Source organism: Opisthocomus hoazin, chromosome 2 (assembly GCF_030867145.1).
Source record: "Opisthocomus hoazin isolate bOpiHoa1 chromosome 2, bOpiHoa1.hap1, whole genome shotgun sequence".
NCBI lineage: Eukaryota > Metazoa > Chordata > Aves > Opisthocomiformes > Opisthocomidae > Opisthocomus > Opisthocomus hoazin.
The window spans coordinates 54,563,907-54,583,018 of NC_134415.1; the positions used below are offsets into that span (position 1 = coordinate 54,563,907).

A 19,112-nucleotide genomic window follows, 5' to 3' on the forward strand; every position below is an offset into this window, starting at 1 on the left:
GGTAAGAAATGAATTCAAAATCTTTGTTCAGAAACAGAAATTTGCAAACCTTAATCTAGAAAGTGGCTCTAGTGAGCTCAAACTTAATGCATTACTATTTCAGAAATCGAAATTTCTGAATTTCAGATACATCTAAAAACTGCAAATGGCTGTAGAAGCAAACTATACATTGCTAATCTGGGAGCTGTTATCATAAATTAAAAAAGGTGGAAAATGTAGTGAGTCTCCTGTCAGATGGATAATCTGTCTATAATGTAAGTGTTTGTGGCAGCCGAAGTATTTAATGTTCTTCAATTTCTCTCATTTACCATTGGCAGGCGGATTCCACTAGAGGAAGTCCCGAAAGATGAACAGGAATGTTCTAGCTGGCTCCACAGACTGTATCAAGAAAAGGTTGGTTTTTTTGTCCAGACAGCACTTGTGACCCACTAGTGCTCAGTTATTTATACTGCTAGTAGACATTTACAGTGTGCATATGTAGTGGTCCTACTTTGGAGGTTTGGGGTTGCTTGGTTTGTTTTTCAGGATAAGTGCTCTGTTTCTCCAGGCATAAACTAGTCTTGTGCTGTCAGTCATGATTGCCTTAATTTTGTGCTTAAAGAGCAACAGGAAGAAAATTTAAGTAAGCCTCGATACAGTAGTTTTATAACTCTTCTTTTAGAAAGTTGCATAAGGATACAAAAACCACAACTGCCTCCTGGTTGGTAGGACCTACTTAAGGGCACGTCCTGAATCAAGAAGTAATTCGTGAGCTAAAATATTTTGCTTTAGTGTATTAAAATTTTTGTTCCTTGTTTTACCCTGTCTTCTACCAAGGCAAAGGTCCAACATTAACAGGACAGGCTGATAAATTGCTTTCACATTGTATGCATAGAAGACACGTATTTAAGATTACTAATTGCTTAGGATGGGGACAGAATAATGATGACTGTGTGTTTGTAAATGCCTGCCTGCTGATCCCACCCCACCCCCTCAAATACTCTCATGTGCATACTTCAGACTTTCAGAATCTGTTTCTTATGGGGTTTGTTTTTATGAACATAGGAGATAATGGTTGGGGGATGTGCTCTTTGAATACACACAGCACTCCAATTTCAACCAGTGGGAGTCATAGGTATGCAAAGCATGAGGGCCTAACAGCTCGGTTTGCTGCAATAAATTGATCTAAGTATTCAGACTGGAATACTGCAGTGCTTCGGATTTAGAAGTGATAGCATATAGAGCTATGCTCTGGTTTCCTCTCTCCAGGGCAGCAAAATTCTTGCTGTTTAAAAGACAAGGTATGCATGCTACTGAAAAACAGAGCCCCTGTTTTATCTTGCATTATGGTTGCATGTGCCATTGCTTATTCTCAGTGATTTTTGTAATTTTGCAGTACTGTCTCAAGACTTAGGTACTGTGTGCTGAATTATGCTCTAGTAGCATGATTTAGTAGGTGGGGTGTGCCACAGATACTGAGGTCAAGGCTGGAGTGCCATGCGCTCATGATGATCAGGGACACAAAGCTGTTTGAGTCATGAAATCGGTGGTTAGTGGACATGAAGCGACATGACTTGGTTTTGTGTGGGTTTTTTTTTTTTTTAATTGTTAGTAAAGGAGTGAGAGTCTTTGAGAAAAGCTTGTCCTGTTTTTTTTACCTCATTTTCTGGTCTCAGTTACATGTACCTCAGTCTGAGATACTGCTCTCTGGCAATCCGATGTGTTTATGTTCTTGCTACTTATCACTTCATTTGCTGGTTTAGTCACTCCTGCAAATGCAATGAACAGGGCCTTACCAGATAAACAATGGCACTGTGCTGTTCTGAACCAAACACTATTCTCCTTACTTTTCCAGGCTTACAGTAAGCACTATGTCCATGTGCTTCTTACTCACCTGGGGTGAATTTTGTCCTTCCATAGATGGCCAGCACTGTATCAGTTAATGCCAGATTAGGACAGAGGTGCAGTTTGGGTTGCGCATTGCCTTCTCTTTTTTGTTTGTTTGTTTGTGTTTTGGGGTTTTTTTAGTTTTCTTTTTTAAACTGCAGTTGCTGGAAAGACTCCCTTTGACTTTAACAAAGACCAAGTCGAGCATCTTAGTGCTTGGTCTGAAGAGGTACTGTATAATAGTCACAACTCTGCTAGCTGTTGCACGTTTGTTTTCTTTTTTCCCCTCCTTACAGCCTTAGTGCCTGAAATAGAAGTTCTGCTTGAGAACCTTAATTTCCATTAAAAAGAAAGGGAGCTTCTAACTCTTCTCACTTGTAAGAGAAGCATGGAAAACAGGGCATGAAAATATGTGCTGAAATGCCCCAGGGAATTAGCAAAGTGTAACTGAAGAGGGAACGTGTACAGACTCCAGTGTCTGGGAACAAAGAATATGTTTTTGGATACTGGTTCTTTTTGGGCTTCCTCATGAAAGGCCAGTGGCACACCTCTGCAGTCAGACCTCCCTGGTGGGAGCACGGAGGAGGAATCCAGTTAGCCTCTCACAAGATGATGGATGTTCCCTGACTTCCCCCTACTGCATTACCCACTCCACTGTCTGAAGTAACTCAGATTTGGTGGGGCATTAGAGGGAGCATGTTTCTATGTCCAGATATGGTACTTGGGTGGGTAGGATTTATTACAAACTGAAAACAAGCTCTGTTTGCAGGGGAATGAAAGGAACTTAATTTGGGGGAGGTGATTGAGGGAAATTTTGGGGAGCAGCATGGGTTTAAATGCTGACTTGAGCTGTTGATGGGTGTCGTAGGCACCCTTGCGATAGCTTAGAAGAGAGATCAACCCACAGATCTCTTCTGCAAGGAATGTGAATGTTTTAAGGGTAAGGAATTGTAACTGAATTGAAGAGCTGTTCCCCACAACAGTGTAAAATGTGTAGTGGAGGGATGGCATTAACATTGTTTTGCCCCTGCTATATTTCTTCCATCTGTCTCAAACCTCTTGGTGAGAAGTGGTCAACGGTGTTGCTGCCACTAACGCTATGCAGAGTCAACAAAGAGAAAACGGCTGCCCTTGTTTTAAGTGTCTGTCTTGCTGTCTGTAGTAATAGGCCCCCTAATGGCGATACCCATAATAGCCAGAATTTCTTAACTGTTCTGAGTAATACTGGTATTTAGAAACCTAATTGTATGTAGTAGAATTCAATTTACTGATAATTAGTAGCTCTGTGTTAAACCACTCATAAACCAAAATCCTCAAGGCACTGTAAAGAAAACTTCATATACTGTGTAATTTGTTGAAGACAGCTAATTAATTGGCCATAATGATCCCAGTACAAGCTAGCTCGCATGCGCAAAACAGTTATAATTTTTCTAATCTCAGTAAAGAAAGCGCAATGCTTTAATTACTGTGTAATCTCTTAAAAGCTAAATGTTCCCTTTGAAATAGATAAAAAGGGTAGCAGCCTGTAATTGCTCAAGTTACCATTAAATAATTAAAGAATTGTGTGTCAGCTGGAGTGCAAGTAAACGTGAAGTCGTAGCATAGCAGAAATAATCTTCTTGTGGTTGATTAGGACAATCTTGGCTTTGCAAGAATTTTTTTGAAACCGTCATGAAGCATTCCTTTCTTTGAAGAAATTTAGTACTTCATTCTGACTCAATTGAGGTTCCTTTTTATGTCAGTTTAATGCTGACTTCACTAATTAACCAGATTTATGTGATAACACAGATTAATGATCTTTGCTTTTGAACCAGAAGGAAGGGTTTTTTTCCCCACCCACTTTGATATCTCAGGTTGATCACATCGCTAAAGCCAATGCCGTTCACCCGTATAGGCTCTAGAGGAAGGTACTGAATTCTAAGTCTTCTGTGCTTTGAAAAACACACACCACAAAAAAAAAACCAAACAAACCCCACCGCAGTATCTTCCTCATATTATACTGAAAGGGAGAGTCCTTTGGTCAAAACCAGTGAGAGTTTCTAAACTGTTTGCACGCTCAACTCTGCAGGTTTGGTACCCAAACGTCCCTCTGTAAGCCTTATGGGAACAGGATGAACAGGACTGCATCTATGGGGCAAAGCAGACAGGACGTGGTGGTTTTTGGCATATGGGACAAGATGGTGTCTGCTCACCTTTTCTGACAGGGCTGTGGATGCTGTTTTAGAGCAGTGGTTGGAGAAAACATTAGGGAACAGAGAGCTGCTGCTGAACATGCAGCCCAAACACTTTTCTGGCTTACCAGAAGTGTTTGTTCAGTGGCTGTAGCCCTTGCAGAGGTTCAACAGTGATGTCTACATTGCTGCAGGAATGTACATCCCCTCACCCTTCTTGTTTTACTAGGCTTGTTACACTGTCTAAGCATGCAGTTTTTCAGGCTTCTATGTGCAGGAGAAAGAAAGGATGTACACATCAATGTAAGCTCTTGGGGTTTTTTTGTTTTGTTTTGTTTTTTTTTGACCGTATGTTCATTGACTTCAAAGTACCAGCTTTCCAGCCGTGATCTTCCCCGGAGATTACAAGCGTGCTGCAAGAGGAACATCAAAGTCACGAATGGCTAGTTTTGTTGGCAGATGGGGATTTAATTGTTGCCCTCCTTTGCTCTACTAGGATGCGTTCCAGGAAGAGTACTACCGGACAGGAACCTACCCAGCAGTCCCTATAGTACCACCACGACGACCATGGACACTTTTGAACTGGCTTTTCTGGGCCTTATTGCTGCTATATCCTTTATTCAAGCTGCTCATCAACATGATCAACAGTGGATCATCACTGACACTGGCTAGTTTTGCATTTGTCATTGTAATGGGTGAGTTTTCTAAACCAGAAAGATTACTTACAGGGTAGCTGTCAGACATGATTTATTGAGGCTTACTAAATATGAATATGACTTGTGAAATTAACAGACTATCTGATACTGTAGCCACTTTAGCCTGAAATAGGTTAAGTAGAGAGTTTCTTTTTTTATTGTTTATTTTTGTGTAGTTGTATTATATTTTGTAAGAGCTGCATACAAAATTTTCTGTTTCTGTGGAAATGGAAACAGTAACTTTCCATTGGGTTGCTTACAAGAAGCTTTCTTTTCTTGTGTAGTGTGTTGCTGGGTTGCACATTGAACACCGAGAAGAGGTGCTCAAGGCTAATTTATTCTGTTGAGAATTCTTTTGTCTCATCATAGTCTGTACGCTATCCACTGGAAATCCATGATCTTGTTATTTAAGGACAGCGTGTTGTGGCTGTCTAGTCTGACTTAGGTAGCACAGGGCATAGATTATCACAGGTGATTCCTACAGTTCCTGGGTAGTTCTGAACTGCCTTGCTTTGTGTTTAAACTAGTGTGTTGTTTAAGAGGAAGAAGGAAAACAAAACAAGGAGCTGGCCCACAGAAAGGGGGGGAGATCTCATTTGGTGTCCTTCATGGAAGCGGGAACCAGGTAAATAAAATCATATCTGGGTGCCTGTGCTTTATGACATACTGAGTGCCTGTTTGAAAAATAAGTTCCCTTCCAGAATAAGTCATACATTTATGAAGCAAATATTTTCTATGGCTGCACTGACCATCACATGTGTTTATGGCTTCATCACCTGTGTATATTACAAACATCCTTTGAAAAAGAAGCAGAACTTCACAGTCCTTCTGGCTTTGGCTTTGAGCAAACTTGGATGCAGAGATATTAGTTAGCTTAAAAAGCCACATCCAAAATAGCAATACAGAGGAAATAGGAAAACACGGAGCATTTTCTTGTCTCAGAAGTGCATCTTTGCTCTCTGTCTGGGAAATTGTTCTTAACATATAGTATTTCTTTGTATTCTCAAAAAGTCTGAATCTTGAGCGGGTCCCATGCTAGTCTGGTCAAGAAGAATTAACTAATGTCCTTGTACCCATCTGTGAAGAGCTTGATATGGTAGGTACATAATATTCTATTTCAGAAAGCCCCAGCAAATCGAACTCCGCATGAGCTACTGTGGAAGCTTTTTAGAAAGATAGTCTGGGAAGGAAGAATTTGTATGTGCACACATGCAGGAAATTTGCTTTGTGATGCTTTGGGCCAGAGTAGGCAAAACAAGAGCAAGGATAAGATCCAACATAATAGCTGGTGCATTACTGTGGGCAAGGTAGAGGGAAAGGGAGGGGAATCCTGTGCTTTTGTCATCACCTGGAGAAATTGTTGGTGCTTTTTACCCTGGGAATGTTTTATGTAAAATGTGTAAGAATTTCTCGGAGCAGTGACTACAACTTAGAAGCACCTTTTTTCACCCACCTTACTTGTTGGAAGGCATGAGTAGTGCTCACCACCCCGCCCCTTCTCTGGCCAGTGAAGAGGGTGGGAGTGAAGAGTGAGCACCATGGCTGGGGCGTGCTCCTCAGGAATGGGAGGTGTTGGGTTCAAATCCCCTGCAGTTGCAGAGAAAGGTCAGTCTGTCTCCCCTGTGCAAAGTGGGTATACAACAGTGGGTGGGATGAGGTATGACAGAGTTAAAAGTGCTACGACCCTGGCAACAGCACTGAAGAGGGCATTTGTTCTGTCTATGGAAGAAATGCTGTCATAGTCTGTTTGGTGCTGAGCTGTGAAACGATGGCCTAATGGGGTGCTGAAGCTCAGCCATTGAAAATTTTTTTAGTTTTTCATCTTTCTTTCAGCATTTTCCTCTTAATTCAGCTCCTCCACTCTGTGGGCTGGTTGTTTGGGTGCCATTCCAAAGTGCCTCATGCCTTGTGTACCCTCTGTAGGGAGCCTCACTGCATAATTCGGGGTTCTGGATTTTAACCTCAGGGCGAGATGCTTTAATGCTTGGCATTGTGGTATCTGTGATGTTTCTGGATTTAGCCCTTGTTAATTTAGTTGAGTAACACCACACTCCCCACCGTAAGTCCAATACCATCTTGCAATTAGTGGCCTTTACAACTGAGTCACGTCTTCTCTCTATCAGGAAGGGAGGGAAAGAAAGAAGAAAAAAAAGCTATGGTGCTGCTATGAGTTGACAGCAAAGCGCCCTTCTTTTTTTTCTTTTTTTTCTTGCTGTCTTACTCCCCACTTGGCTTTCTTCTGCTTCTAGCCACAAGGAAAGATTAATAAGCAGGCTGCTGTGAGTCCTCTTTTGAATGCAGTGATAATCCAAAGGTTCTCAGGTTATTTGTAATGCTGGAGCTAACAGAAAGCTACAGCAGCAATCTGCTGCCAGGATGAATGTGTGAACTCCCAGGCTGCAAAAGCACAGCTGAGGAACACATTAAGATTGGTGAGATTAACGTCCCACTGTGATGTGCATTGCTGCCCTGTATGTGTCCGCCATGTTTGTGGGATGCTGCAGGTTGCAGGTCCTCTGCAACCTTTGAAAAACCCCTGTGCTTAGCAACAGCTCTGTTCTCTGAATGCTTGGTGTGATCAGACCCAAAGTGCTTGTAATTGGCCAGGATTTGCAGCATGACAGAGGATGCTGTCGCCTGATTAGACTCAGCCAGCCACCTCTGGCTGATGAGCAGGCAAAAAGAAAGATAGCATTGTCACTTTTTAGCAGGTGGCAGTCTCCGTGAGGCTGTGGAGGGAAGAGAATCCGTGGGACTGGCAGGAAGCTCAGCCTTCAGTAAAAACAAACAAAAAGCAGAGCTCCTTTATCCTGGTCACTTAAAAGTAGATGTGTCATTACTTGCCAAAAGAGCAACAGTTCCCTTAGTGTGTTGTAGTCTGTTTTACTATATTGCTTTAAAAGCAATGTTGTTGCTAGTTGGGAATCATTGGTCTGTTTCTGTGAAAGCATGTAAAAACTGCAGCCCAAGCTGTCACATTGACTTTTGTAGCCAATAGCTGAGTTTCTGTAGCAAGGCTTTCTCCCCAAACTGTGTGTTACATTCTAAGGGGTATCGCTGTCGTGAACGTCCTGGGAGTGATGCAGCTGTCTTCTGACAGAGAACAACCAGTAGTTTATTTTGCAGTTCATCTCCAGCTTTAGGCAAGGTCTCAGAAGTGACTTCAACAATGGCTGGGAGGTAGCAGTAGAGGAACACAAATGTACCTTGGAGGTTGTGACTCTTGGTGTCACCTGGAACTGTCTGCCTGGCGGATCCGGTTTGTAGCAAAGCAGGGAGGGCTGTATATGCTGTCTTTTCCAGTGTGAGCAGTGATTGGAACCTGCTGGCTTGACAATGTAAAAGGAAGCCTTTTCTGTAAATCAGAGGCATTTGTTTACCGTTGTGATCAGAGGGTAAAATCGCCTTTTCACATTGCTCCTAGTAGACCTTTTTCCCTGTCTGTTGACTGAGGCAGCATAGGCAGCTTTGGGACATTATTTTTTATATGGCAATTTGACAGCTCACCTGATACTCCGGAATCAGGAAGCTTATTGCAGTCCCTAATAGCCCATTATAAATAGATTGCTGTTTCCGAGGGCAGATTTCAGTACCCGATAACATTACTTTTATTAGCAGAGGTGCAGATAGCACAAGATATTCCTGAACCTGTGACAGGAAAGAGCCGAGGAACTAGGGGGTCCTTTTACCTGGTACCCTCTGCTTTGTTTTCAGAGTGTCGTTTGTCTTTGTAGACAGTCTCTGCTAATTGTGTTCTCCGGTGAAACACTTTAGTGGCTTGTAAGTAACTGGCTGTTCAAGTGGAAAGAGCCGTAAGAGAGATGCCCCGTGACGGTCAGGCTGGAGTGAAAGCACTGTAATCCCCTAGACCCTAACTCTTGGATCCAAGGAATGGATAACTGATGTATATATAGCTCTGCTGGTTCAGCTCAAATACTTTCAGCCCTAAATCAGTGATGTCTCCATACTGAAAATGCTGAGCCATCCCCTCTTGCTTTGCTCTTTGGCTATTTATACTCATCGTAAGAAACTGACTACCGGTCTGGGACCAGGAGCCCTTTGTGATACTACTTGAACCCACACAAGGCAGTCCTCGCTCCAGAGGGTAACTGCTCAAGCAGTTTGAGGGGACAAAAGTCCTCTTTGAAAACTTGCTTTAGTTTCATAGGACAGATATCAAGAGATTGACGCACTTAACTCACAACTGCTATTTAAAACTTCAGGCTGATATTTTGGTGTTAAAGCAGTGAGCAAGTCTGTCAAATGTCAGTATTTGTATTTTACAGCAGCTCCTTTTTTTCCTCCTTCTGCTTCCCCAATCTCATTTGGCTCCAAAAAACCCAGTGTTAGGTTGCCTTTCATGTTTTGGTAACTTGTGTTGAAGAGGACAACCTTCATGCTCTACAAGTATTTCATTATACAACTGTCAACAGCAGTTAAAAGGGGATTGTTGATTCTGTATGCAAAAGATGATAAGTCTTCTCTTGGCTTTTAAATGAAGAAGTAGCTCTTACATGTCTAGTGCTAAAAGCATAATGGCATCTGGGCTTATGGCAGGGGGCCGGCAGTTAGGTATCAGTTACAGGCAAGAGAGGTATTTCATTTGAACCAAGCATGAGCCAGCTTTGATTCTGCAGGAGCTGTTGTAAGGTCTTCTATACAGTAAGTGCATGGTACTATTGGAAAACCTCTTTCACAGTACAAACTGTGAGAGAGACCTCGGTGACTTGACAGTGTCCAAGTGCAGAATGTGGACCGAAGTGTTGGAGCATGATGTGATCTGGGTAGCAGTGCTGTTGATGCCTGTAGGCTGAGATTGGTGGAAGGTGAAGAGTGCATGAGCCAGCAGTGTTACAGTAAGTTTTACAACAGGGTATAAACTGTGTGCAGGGTTCTGCTTGTGTTGATTCTGTGTTGGTGCAGCTCCCTTTCATCTGTCTAATCTAGCCTTTCAGCCTGGTGCCTAAAACTGTTTTTTGTTTGGTTTTGGTTTTTTACTTGCTTGTTTCTTCTCCTTTATAGTATGTAAGATAGGCCCTCTGGTGATTTCTACCATTTGTTTAAGGTTTAGTTGTACAAATCTTCATTTCAATATACAACCTATATAACTCAGGTATACAGCAGACTATATATGGGAGTTTTCTATGCCCCTACATGTTGATAGCACTTGCTGCGTGGTACAAACCCCAGGTAACAGATGAGAATAAATCCCGACGTGAAGAGAAAAGGTGGAAATCCTCTGCTCTGAGCTAGGTTTTGTTGAGGGATGTGGTGCTATGTGTGGAGGTGGTGGTTTTCTTGGAGCTAAAAAATGTTCCAAGAAAGAGATAACATTATTGGCTGTGTCGATTTGTGTTAGCTCAGCTGTCCCTCAGCCCCCAGCACTCTGGCAGGCAGAGCAGGTCCTCAGCAACCTCCTGCATCTTCTGGCTGGGTAAGGATGGGCAGAAAGATGTCAGGAGCTCAGTAGTTTGCCATGAAGCAGTGCAGGAATGCCTCAGACAATAGCTTCTCTCTCCTGTTCTTCTGGAGGTGGGCTTAAGCTCTCGCAGTTCATGAAGTTAGGCACAATTCCTGCTTGATCTACCTTTCTCCCCTTCCTTGTAGTAAAAAAAAAAACAAAAAACACAAAACCAAAACAAAACAAACAAAAACAAAAAAACCCCAAGCAAACCCTAAATTCCCCTTACTATAGTTATATTTAAAACAACAGTGGAATAAATTCTTAAACATGATGGTATCACTAGGATATGCACTAAGGCTCCAGGACAGTTGTGGAGAGCAGGCAGGCAGTGCAGGGAGAAACTACCGAGGCACCTCAGCACTTATCTGCACTTTGCTTCCACAGGCTTAGCAAACATGAGCAGTCCCTTCTTCTTGCACCCCACCTTCCCCAGGGTGCTGAGGGCTGCAGGGTGAAATGAGGACAGAAGGGCAGTGGCAGCTTCTGCCAGGGAGCAAAGGAGAAGGGAGGGGAAAAAAAAAAATCTGAACTGCTGAACTAGGTATTTTCTGGTGTCCAGGCAATGCATTCTTGGAAGTGGATGAAATCCCCAGTGTACTGTGTGGTTGCTATAACAGCTGGTCTTATTTATGCTCTGTGTCCATCTCCAGATGCTGTTTCTATCCCTTCTGGTTAAAATCCTAATGATTTCATGCTTACTGTTACGTTGTGATTCCAGACTGCAGGCTGCATGTTAGATCTTCCTCTTGTCTTCCCTAGCTCATAGCCATTTAAATGTCAGAGGTTTGGGTTTTTTTCTGTTCTGTTTGTGAGAGTGAAACCCTTCACTTGTCCCAGTTGTGTGCATTTCCATCCATGGCCTAACAGTGGATTGTAAGTGACAGCGAACTCCCTAAGGCCATTTCCCTTTCTGGGCTGTTCACTGCACAGCAGTGTGCCTGTGAGGGGGCCCTGCTTTCCTGGTGTCTCAGCATCCAGGAGACTGGTGAGCAGCCCAGCTTCCCCATTGCTCCACTGTCTGTTCAGCCATCGCTGTGTCACTGTCATGTGTGACTCATTTCTGGTATCCAGTTACCACTTGCACTTCTAAAAACTCGCTTAATTTACTGTTGTACTACAGAAAGCAAGTCTGTAGTTGATTGGCTTGTTCTCAAGTGCTGGTGTTTCGAAAGAACAAAATACACAGTGCCTTTCATCCAAGCAAATCAGACAGAAAACTATAGCTGAGGTGGGAAGGCACCTCTGGAGACCAGCTAGTGCAAATGCCCAGCTCGGAGCAGGGTCAGCTACAGCAGGTTGCTCAGGGCTGTTCCCCACTGGGTTTTGAATATCTGCAAGGATGGGGACTCTACAGCCTCCCTGGGCAGCCTGTGTTCAATCACCTGCACGGTAAAGAGGATTTTTTTTCTTCCTTTTTTTCTTATGCTCAGAGGGAACCTCACATGTTTCAGTTTGTGCCCATTGAATTCTGGCCTGTCACTGGGCACCTCCAAGAAGAGCCTGGCTCTGTCTGCTTTACACCCTCCCTGCAGATATTTGTGCACATTGATAAGATCGCACCGAGCTTCTCTTCTCCAGGCTGTGAACAGTCCCAGCTCTCTCAGCCTCTCCTTCGTATGAAAGATGCTCCCTCCACTCCCTTAATCATCTCAGTGGCCTTCACTGGCCTTGATCTAGTAGGTCCATGTGTCTCTTGTACTGGGGACCCCAAACTGGACCCAGCACTCTAGATGTGCCTCGCCAGTGCTGAGCAGGGGGAAGGATCATCTCCCTCGACCTGCTGGAAACACTTTTCCTAGTGCAGCCCTGGGCAGCTCCATCCTCCTTTCCCACAAGGGCATGCTGCTGGCAGCTATCAGGAAGCCCAGGTCCTTCTCTGCAGAGCTGCTTGCTAGCCTATCTTGTTTAAATAATACATTCAGCTTTTTCAAAGTGCCTTGCTGTTATAACATTTGTTCAGTAGTCTGTGCTCCACTTCAGAACAGGTTGCTTGAAGCAGAAGAGAGAGGTAGCTGTTTAAAAAAGTGGTGGTTTTGCGTGGTTGATGTTGTAGCAGCAGGTTACAGCTGGACAAGCCAGCAGCTGGTAAAGCACGGGGCAGCCCTGGTTCCCAGCTGACAGCCCCCTCCCGTTCCTGCGCTAAAGAGTAGCGAATGCCAGGACGCAGGGTGCTGCGTCAGCCCTGCTCGTCACAGTTGATGCCCAACGGTGGTATGAAGCCTCTGGGTTCTCCTGGTGATCTCGGGTTCTGACTTGGCCATAAAGAGTCCTTTGGCTGGTGAGGAATTGATCAGGGTCATCTTGGAGAGGTGAAGACTGATGGGAATGAGGCACTTGGAGCATCTCAGAGGACTGGGCCTTTGAACCATCAGTCAGGAAGAAATTGGGATTTGGAGGCTCAGGGGAGGTTCGTGGCTTTCTTGGTGGTTTTTGGAAAAAGCGTTCTGGGTAGAGGAAAGGTGTTTGTGACTCCAGAGTAGGTTTAGGTCTGAAAGGTGCGTGGCAGTTCACACAGTAGCTGAGCAGAAGTTTGGGGAATAGTAGATTTTGGGCAGCTGAACCCCTTTTTTAAAAAAAAAAAAAGCTGAGGGAGGGCTTAGGCTAAGTTGTGTTTAACTTAAACAGTCACTTCAGGCACTACAAACAAATTATTAAAAAAAAAAAAAATCCCTGTGCATGGTGAATTATTACCACTAAATCACCTGTAAAAGTATTTTAAATGAACCTGGGCTCTTGTAATGAACTGTTTCATAAGCTGTAGTTAAAAAATGCCACAAGTGACTCTTGTTTTGTTTTTTGTTTGTTTGTCAAGATCTGATAATTGTGCTCCTCCAGGCACGGGGGCTGTTGAAAGCAGGCAGAATTCCCTTCACCCGTCCCATATTGCATGTGGATACATGAATATATTTTGTCACTCAGCTCCTGGCAGCTGGGTAGCACCAGCGGCTCCAAAGCACCCCCCTTTCACAGCCAGCCTCGTCTAAGGTTTAACAGGGCTGAGCACGCCGTGCCTGTGCCTCTCACCCCGTATTGGTTCATCTAGCACCCTCCCGGCTGGTGGGGGGGACGGGTCTGGCCTGAGGCCAGCGACCCAGGACCTTCCGTAATGAAATGCCATGGGCAGTGCCTGAAACTGGGACGTGGGGGCATGGCTTTTCGCAGAGGTCAAATACGGGTAGTTACTATGGATGCTGTGCTACTGCACAGCTGAGCATGCTGTCAGTCTTTCAAAATGCTATGCCTGTACAGACCTTCAGCTTCTGTCTGCAAACTGCTTTTAACTTTATTTTTGATTTATATTGCAGCTTCTGTTGGTGTCAGATGGATGATAGGCGTTACAGAAATTAACAAGGGCTCCACCTATGGCAACAATGACAACAAGCAGAAACAAAAGTAGTATCTTCAGAGGCTGTGTCAATCCAAAGGGAACAAATGCAACTTCTGAGAACTCTTAAGTGCATATCATGGTCCTTCAAGTGAGATCGGAGGAAGGGTAGGATGAGCAATTGCCATGCGTACCTGACTTTGTGCTCCTGTTACTTTTCTCTGGGTATTTGGGCTGGATGACATGCTCGAAAGATGCACTCCTTCGTATACTCTCCACAACAGGTTTGCATTTGTTTGGTTGGTTTGTTTTCATATAAAGTGTATTAAGTTTTGAAGGAAAAAAAAATTCCAGTGTGCTCGTATGATGAGACTCTACCTGGAAACTAACCAGAGGTGCAGGCTTTATCTTTCTTAACTTGCTCTAAGGAATGGATAAATGTTGGAAGATTGTTACAGGATGATTCAAATTGATAGTTGTGTAGATCACACATGAACAGTTTAACAACCATAATCTGTTGATGTTTAAATAGGTAGGATGCTCTGCTTGGTTATACCAGTATTGGACTGAAGCAGCTCTAGTGAACTGGCAGAATTGCAATAGAGTTTTTCTGCGTCTAGAACTTCCTGCTGCAGCATGCACCACGTGGGCCCTTTGAAACTTCAGCCAGACCCTGGCTCAGGGCCCGCTTCTTTAGGTCGGAGCTGTGCAGTGGCATAACCTGGAGTGGAACTGGGCCTTGTGGCCTGAGCAGAGCTAAATCACCCACTGCCACATCTCTCCCCAGGCAATACATCAGAGGGATGGCTGAAACCTGGAATTCTTTTTAGAGTAAATGCCGTTTATAGTTTGGAAAAACTGAGATAATAAAATTGCTTTTGGCTTTAAACAGTGATTAAAATTTTAGGCCTTCCTAACAATGGTGGAAACAAAACAACTGGGTATGCTGTAACAAAGTAATGCAAAACGAGCGTCAAAAGTTATGCCCCGCGCCCCTACTGTTGTGATGCCAATTAATCTGCTTGTCTGTCTTGTCTGATAAATTAGTTTACATGGTGCCTCATAAAAGTCAGCCTGAGGTAACACTTAAATTATCTTCTGCTTTTCTTTTGAGGAGAAGAGGGGAAGTAGGAGGAAGACCTAGGACAGTGGCATGGCTTAGAGTTTTTTATGGCTGTCTGGACTTGCTTTGACACCCTTCTGAATTTAATAAAACCAGAATCTAACCCCTTGGGAAAACTGTGTTGCTCTGGCATTGATTCCAGGGCAGCATCCTTGTTTCTAAATGTCAAGAGTTAAGGATATGCAAGTTAGTGAAAAGAGCTTGTTCAAAAAAAAAAGAAAAAAGGAAAAGAGGGGGACTTCCAACTACCAGATATCACTTTTGAAAAAAACCCCATCTTTAAAATCTAGCGATACTGATGCTGAGCAGTGGGGATTATGACTGGCACTTTCAGTGATGGTACATTTTCATTGCCTGTGCGACAAAACCATGATGGTCTAAGAATGAACAGCTTGTGTGGCTCTAGAGAAGAAAGTGAGCAGCCTTTGCTATAGCAGCTGGTATAAAAAACATTTCTCTTCTTCTTTAAGTCCAGAAGAAACAGGGGAAAATACAACAGACTATGAATCATTCCATGAAACGCACATTTGCTGTTCAGTCTTCTCAATATGCAGCACCTGAAGAGCAGGTGGAGCAGTGCTTTTAGCATGGGGCAGGAAGTAAATTTTTTGAGAGGGGAGGCAGTAAGATGTACAACGTGAAGGAAGGAATAATGCCTCAGGAAGTATGACGGACTGGTTCTGGGGGCTTTTTTCCCTACCTGTCTTGGGTACACGTGCATTCCGTGTGCTCCGAAGCTTTCTGGAATAGGCTGTATGATGTCACGAACATAAACATGGGCTTTAGCATAGTTTTTCGACACATGACACGGAGCCTGAGATCATACTGCCATGCTTATAAAGCTATTCTCTTCATATAAAGCACGTGCCCTGCACCTCTATTTGCTGAAACGGTTTTAACAGTGGAAAACCGAGTATTATAACCTGTAGTAGTGTCTGAAGGTCCAGCTGTCCCGTAGTAATGCATGAGGCACGTTAATGAGCCAGGCCTGAAGACACTGTACAGAGGACTTTGAAAAGGGGTGGAGGCGGAGGAGAGAGGAGATCTCTCCAAGCTAGCGTGGTAAACCTTGCCTGGCAGGTACAGTGGGCTTTCCTCAGGGCGGTAGAATGAGCCCTACATGCTGGGGTGAGTAGTTCTGAGCAGCAAATGCATACTCATGTGGTGATAGAGACTAGCTTTTTTATCTTTTTAAAGAGCCACTGATTTAACGCGTGGGCACGGTGACATGTAACCTTCCTTACGATCTCAGTCCTTTCCTCTCCAACTGCATCTAGTGCCCCTTCTCCTAGAGGAAAATACCAAATGTGAATACTTCTGAAAGCGTATTTTTCACGTCCGTTTCCCTGGCACCAGCCCTTAGAACAGGCTGAGGGCCAAACACACCACTCCTGGATCCGTCCTCATAAGCACTTCTAGAAGTCCCAGCACACAAGGGCTGCGCCACTGGGCCCTACCAGCATTCACTGGCAAACAGAAAGCTTAATGGTACTTGCCAAAGTTAAACTAGTCCAGTTCACAGTATTAGAAGAATGACATATGTCATTAGGAAGCAGTGTTTGCCCCTCATCCCCACAAGCAACTCTATGTTCTACAACTGCCTTAACAAAAGTAGTCTCAACTTTTGTTTATACAAAAATAAAAGTATAAAAATCTGACATGCTGTGAATGAGTTTTGTTTTGATGGGCAACGATGAACAGTTTACTTTTCACCTTTCTCCTGACTCCTGAAAGCAGGCCGCACAAGGGCACCTGAAGCAAGACACGTGGGGCCACAAACCTCTTGGGCACGTCGGATGTACCGCAGTGTGAAGCACACGACAGGCCAGGAGGGGACTTTCACCTCGGGTACCTTCAGAGTCAGTTGCTGAGGACGGTAACGTGCTTCCCCTTCTATCGTAACTGAAGAGAAGGGAAGGTCTTTGTTCAAATTCAGTGTCATAGTGCACTGGTGACCTGCACAGGGAGTGAGGCTCGTGCTTCTCCAGATTTCAATGTCAGATTTTGCGATACCTTCCCAGCAGCTCACCCACCTTCTCAAAAGCTACCCCCCACCCCTGTAACGAACTGAGGATCTGTGGATTAAGAGGAAAGACAGGAATTTAGAAGAAAGCCAAAGATTAAAAGCAAGTTCTCTGCTTTGTAATTTACACAGTTTAAGGTCTAAAGCTGTAACAGGACTATGTAAACTGCACTGATGATGACAAGTAACAGTTTGAAATCAGCTCTTTGTAATAGCAAGCCACACAAAAGAATCTAACTCCATGAAGCCTTGCAGACTGTTTCTTCTAATGGCTTGCTAACCACTTGGAACTCCTCTCCATTTTCTCAGACTGATGACAGCTGGGGAGGGCTGGGGAAATCAAAGTCCAAGGTTCAACAAGGCCAAGTGCAAGGTCCTGCATCTGGGGGGGGCAACCCCTGCTATCAATACAGCCCTGCTGAGAAGGACTTGGGGGTGCTGGTTCATGAAAAGCTGGACATGAGCCACCGATGTGCGCTCGCAGCCCAGAAGGCCAACCGTATCCTGGGCTGCATCAAAAGAAGCGTGGCCAGCAGGTTGAGGGAGGTGAGTCTGCCCCTCTGCTCTGCTCTGCTCTGCTCTGCTCTGCTCTGGTGAGACCTCACCTGGAGTCCTGCGTCCAGCTCTGGAGCCCTCAGCACAGGAAAGACATGGACCTGTTGGAGTGGGTCCAGAGGAGGGTGACAAATGATCCGAGGGCTGGAGCAGCTCTCCTATGAGGAAAGGCTGAGAGAATCAGGGCTGTTCAGCCTGGAGAAGAGAAGGCTGTGGGGAGACCCTATTGTGGCCTTTCAGTACTTAAAGGGGGCCTATGGGGAAGATCTTTTCAGCAGGGCTGCTTGTGATAGGACAAGGAGACATGGCTTTAAACTAAGGGAGGGTAGATTTAGACTAGATATGAGGAAGAAATTTTTGACCAGAAGGGTGGTGAAACACCAGAACAGATTGCCCAGAGAGGTGGTAGTTGCCCCATCCGTGGAAACATTCAAGGTCAAGTTGGATGGGGCTCTGAGCAACCTGATCCAGTTGAAGTCATGTCCCTGCTCGCTGTTTGGGCTAGATGACCTATAAAGGTCCCTTCTGACCCAAAGCATTCTATGATTCTACATTAAAATCACTGGGTTTAAGACATACGTAGAAATATTCCACACGTCACAGTCCAACCCTGAGACCTGAAGTCTGGAACAACAGAAAAAGGGTATTCTCAACCTCCCTTCAAGCTAGGCTGTAGAAGTAATTTCCAGGTAAATCAGGCCTGAGCAAACACATCTGGAGGACAGACAGAGATACCTGAATGGGACTGAAAGGCAGAAATCTGAGCATCTTGCCCAGGAACTGGTGTGTGATCCAGTTCCTGCTGTTTCATAAAGACACGCCTGCTACTTGGCCACAAGTCTTGTGTTCTCATCAGTCAGCCCTCGTCTTGCCCCTCACACACAAGTTCAGCAGCATCTATGGCGACTCGCAGGTCAAATCGAGGCAGCTACAGAAGATGGGGATGGTAAGGGAGACTGCAGCAAGAAGGTCGGGGCATTCAGGGAGGAGCGGAGGGATTCAAGCAGATGGGACAGACAGGACACACACGAAGGGAGGGGCACAAACTGGAGTGATTGTAGTGGTCTGTCCGCTCCCTCGGTTGTGCATCTCCAGTCTAAGTGACATCTTTTGGGCAGAGGCGAAGGACCTTTGAATGGAACACATGTGTGGACACGGCCAACATTAAAGGCATCATTTATTAAACAGAAGCAACAAAAAGGTGAGGTCTTCAGAAGGACAGATGTGAACATCCAAGAATAAAGCTCCCCAAAGACAGAGGTAAGGGTCTCATGAGTTCGTTCAGGAAGTGCAGTAAAGATCCTAGCGAAAGACTACACCTACCATTGCTCATTCAGATTTCACCGAAGTGCAAAGAGCTCTGGTACATGAGGCACTCCAGGTTTGCCATGGAAGGCAGCACTCCCATCCTTCAGGGTTTTAAAAAGAGCTTTGACAGATTAAAAACATGTTAAGGTTGTTGAAGTGAGAGCAGCAGTATAGAAAAGCAGGAAAGTGTCAAGTAGCCAGAGAAAAAGGCAGTAAGGGGGGGAAGGGAGGGTGTTTGGGGGGGGCGGGCAATCTGTGGCCTGTTGGTTACCCCAGGGAGCAGCTGCCTTTCACCGGAATACGAACAATAGTAACAAAAATTATTAGAGGCGAACAGTTTCAGAGACCCTCCAAACTATTCTGGAAGAAGGAAGAAATTGCAGGCTAAAAACGCTAATTGCATTCAAGGACTCAGGAACCACCAGGTTCTGCCTTTGTGGACCGCCACAAGATGGGCCTTGCTGGCAACTCTCATCCTTGTCCTCTTCTGCAAGCTGCACAAGGTCTTTGGTTGCAAGTCCCAAGGAAGAGGTTTGATCCTCTGTCTTGTCCCGCACCTGTGGAGAGTTGCAAGAGACCTGT

General features: G+C 44.6%; 1 protein-coding gene across 6 annotated transcripts in view; it reads left to right on the forward strand.

The window, feature by feature from the left end:
* The window catches only part of AGPAT4 (1-acylglycerol-3-phosphate O-acyltransferase 4), an 84,477-nt gene extending 68,223 nt beyond the window's left edge, over nucleotides 1-16,254 (forward strand). For 4 of the 6 annotated variants that reach the window (XM_075413702.1, XM_075413701.1, XM_075413704.1 and 1 more), the window contains 4 exons: nucleotides 318-393; nucleotides 4,534-4,732; nucleotides 5,260-5,357; nucleotides 13,502-16,254. In XM_075413702.1, the coding sequence (XP_075269817.1) occupies nucleotides 318-393; nucleotides 4,534-4,732; nucleotides 5,260-5,357; nucleotides 13,502-13,525 (397 nt within the window). In that variant the 3' untranslated portion in view covers nucleotides 13,526-16,254. The remainder of the gene's footprint in view (nucleotides 1-317; nucleotides 394-4,533; nucleotides 4,733-5,259; nucleotides 5,358-13,501) is intronic. The other 2 variants (XR_012763147.1, XM_075413705.1) reach the window with 2 other exon arrangements.
* Nucleotides 16,255-19,112: the final 2,858 nt, after the last annotated feature.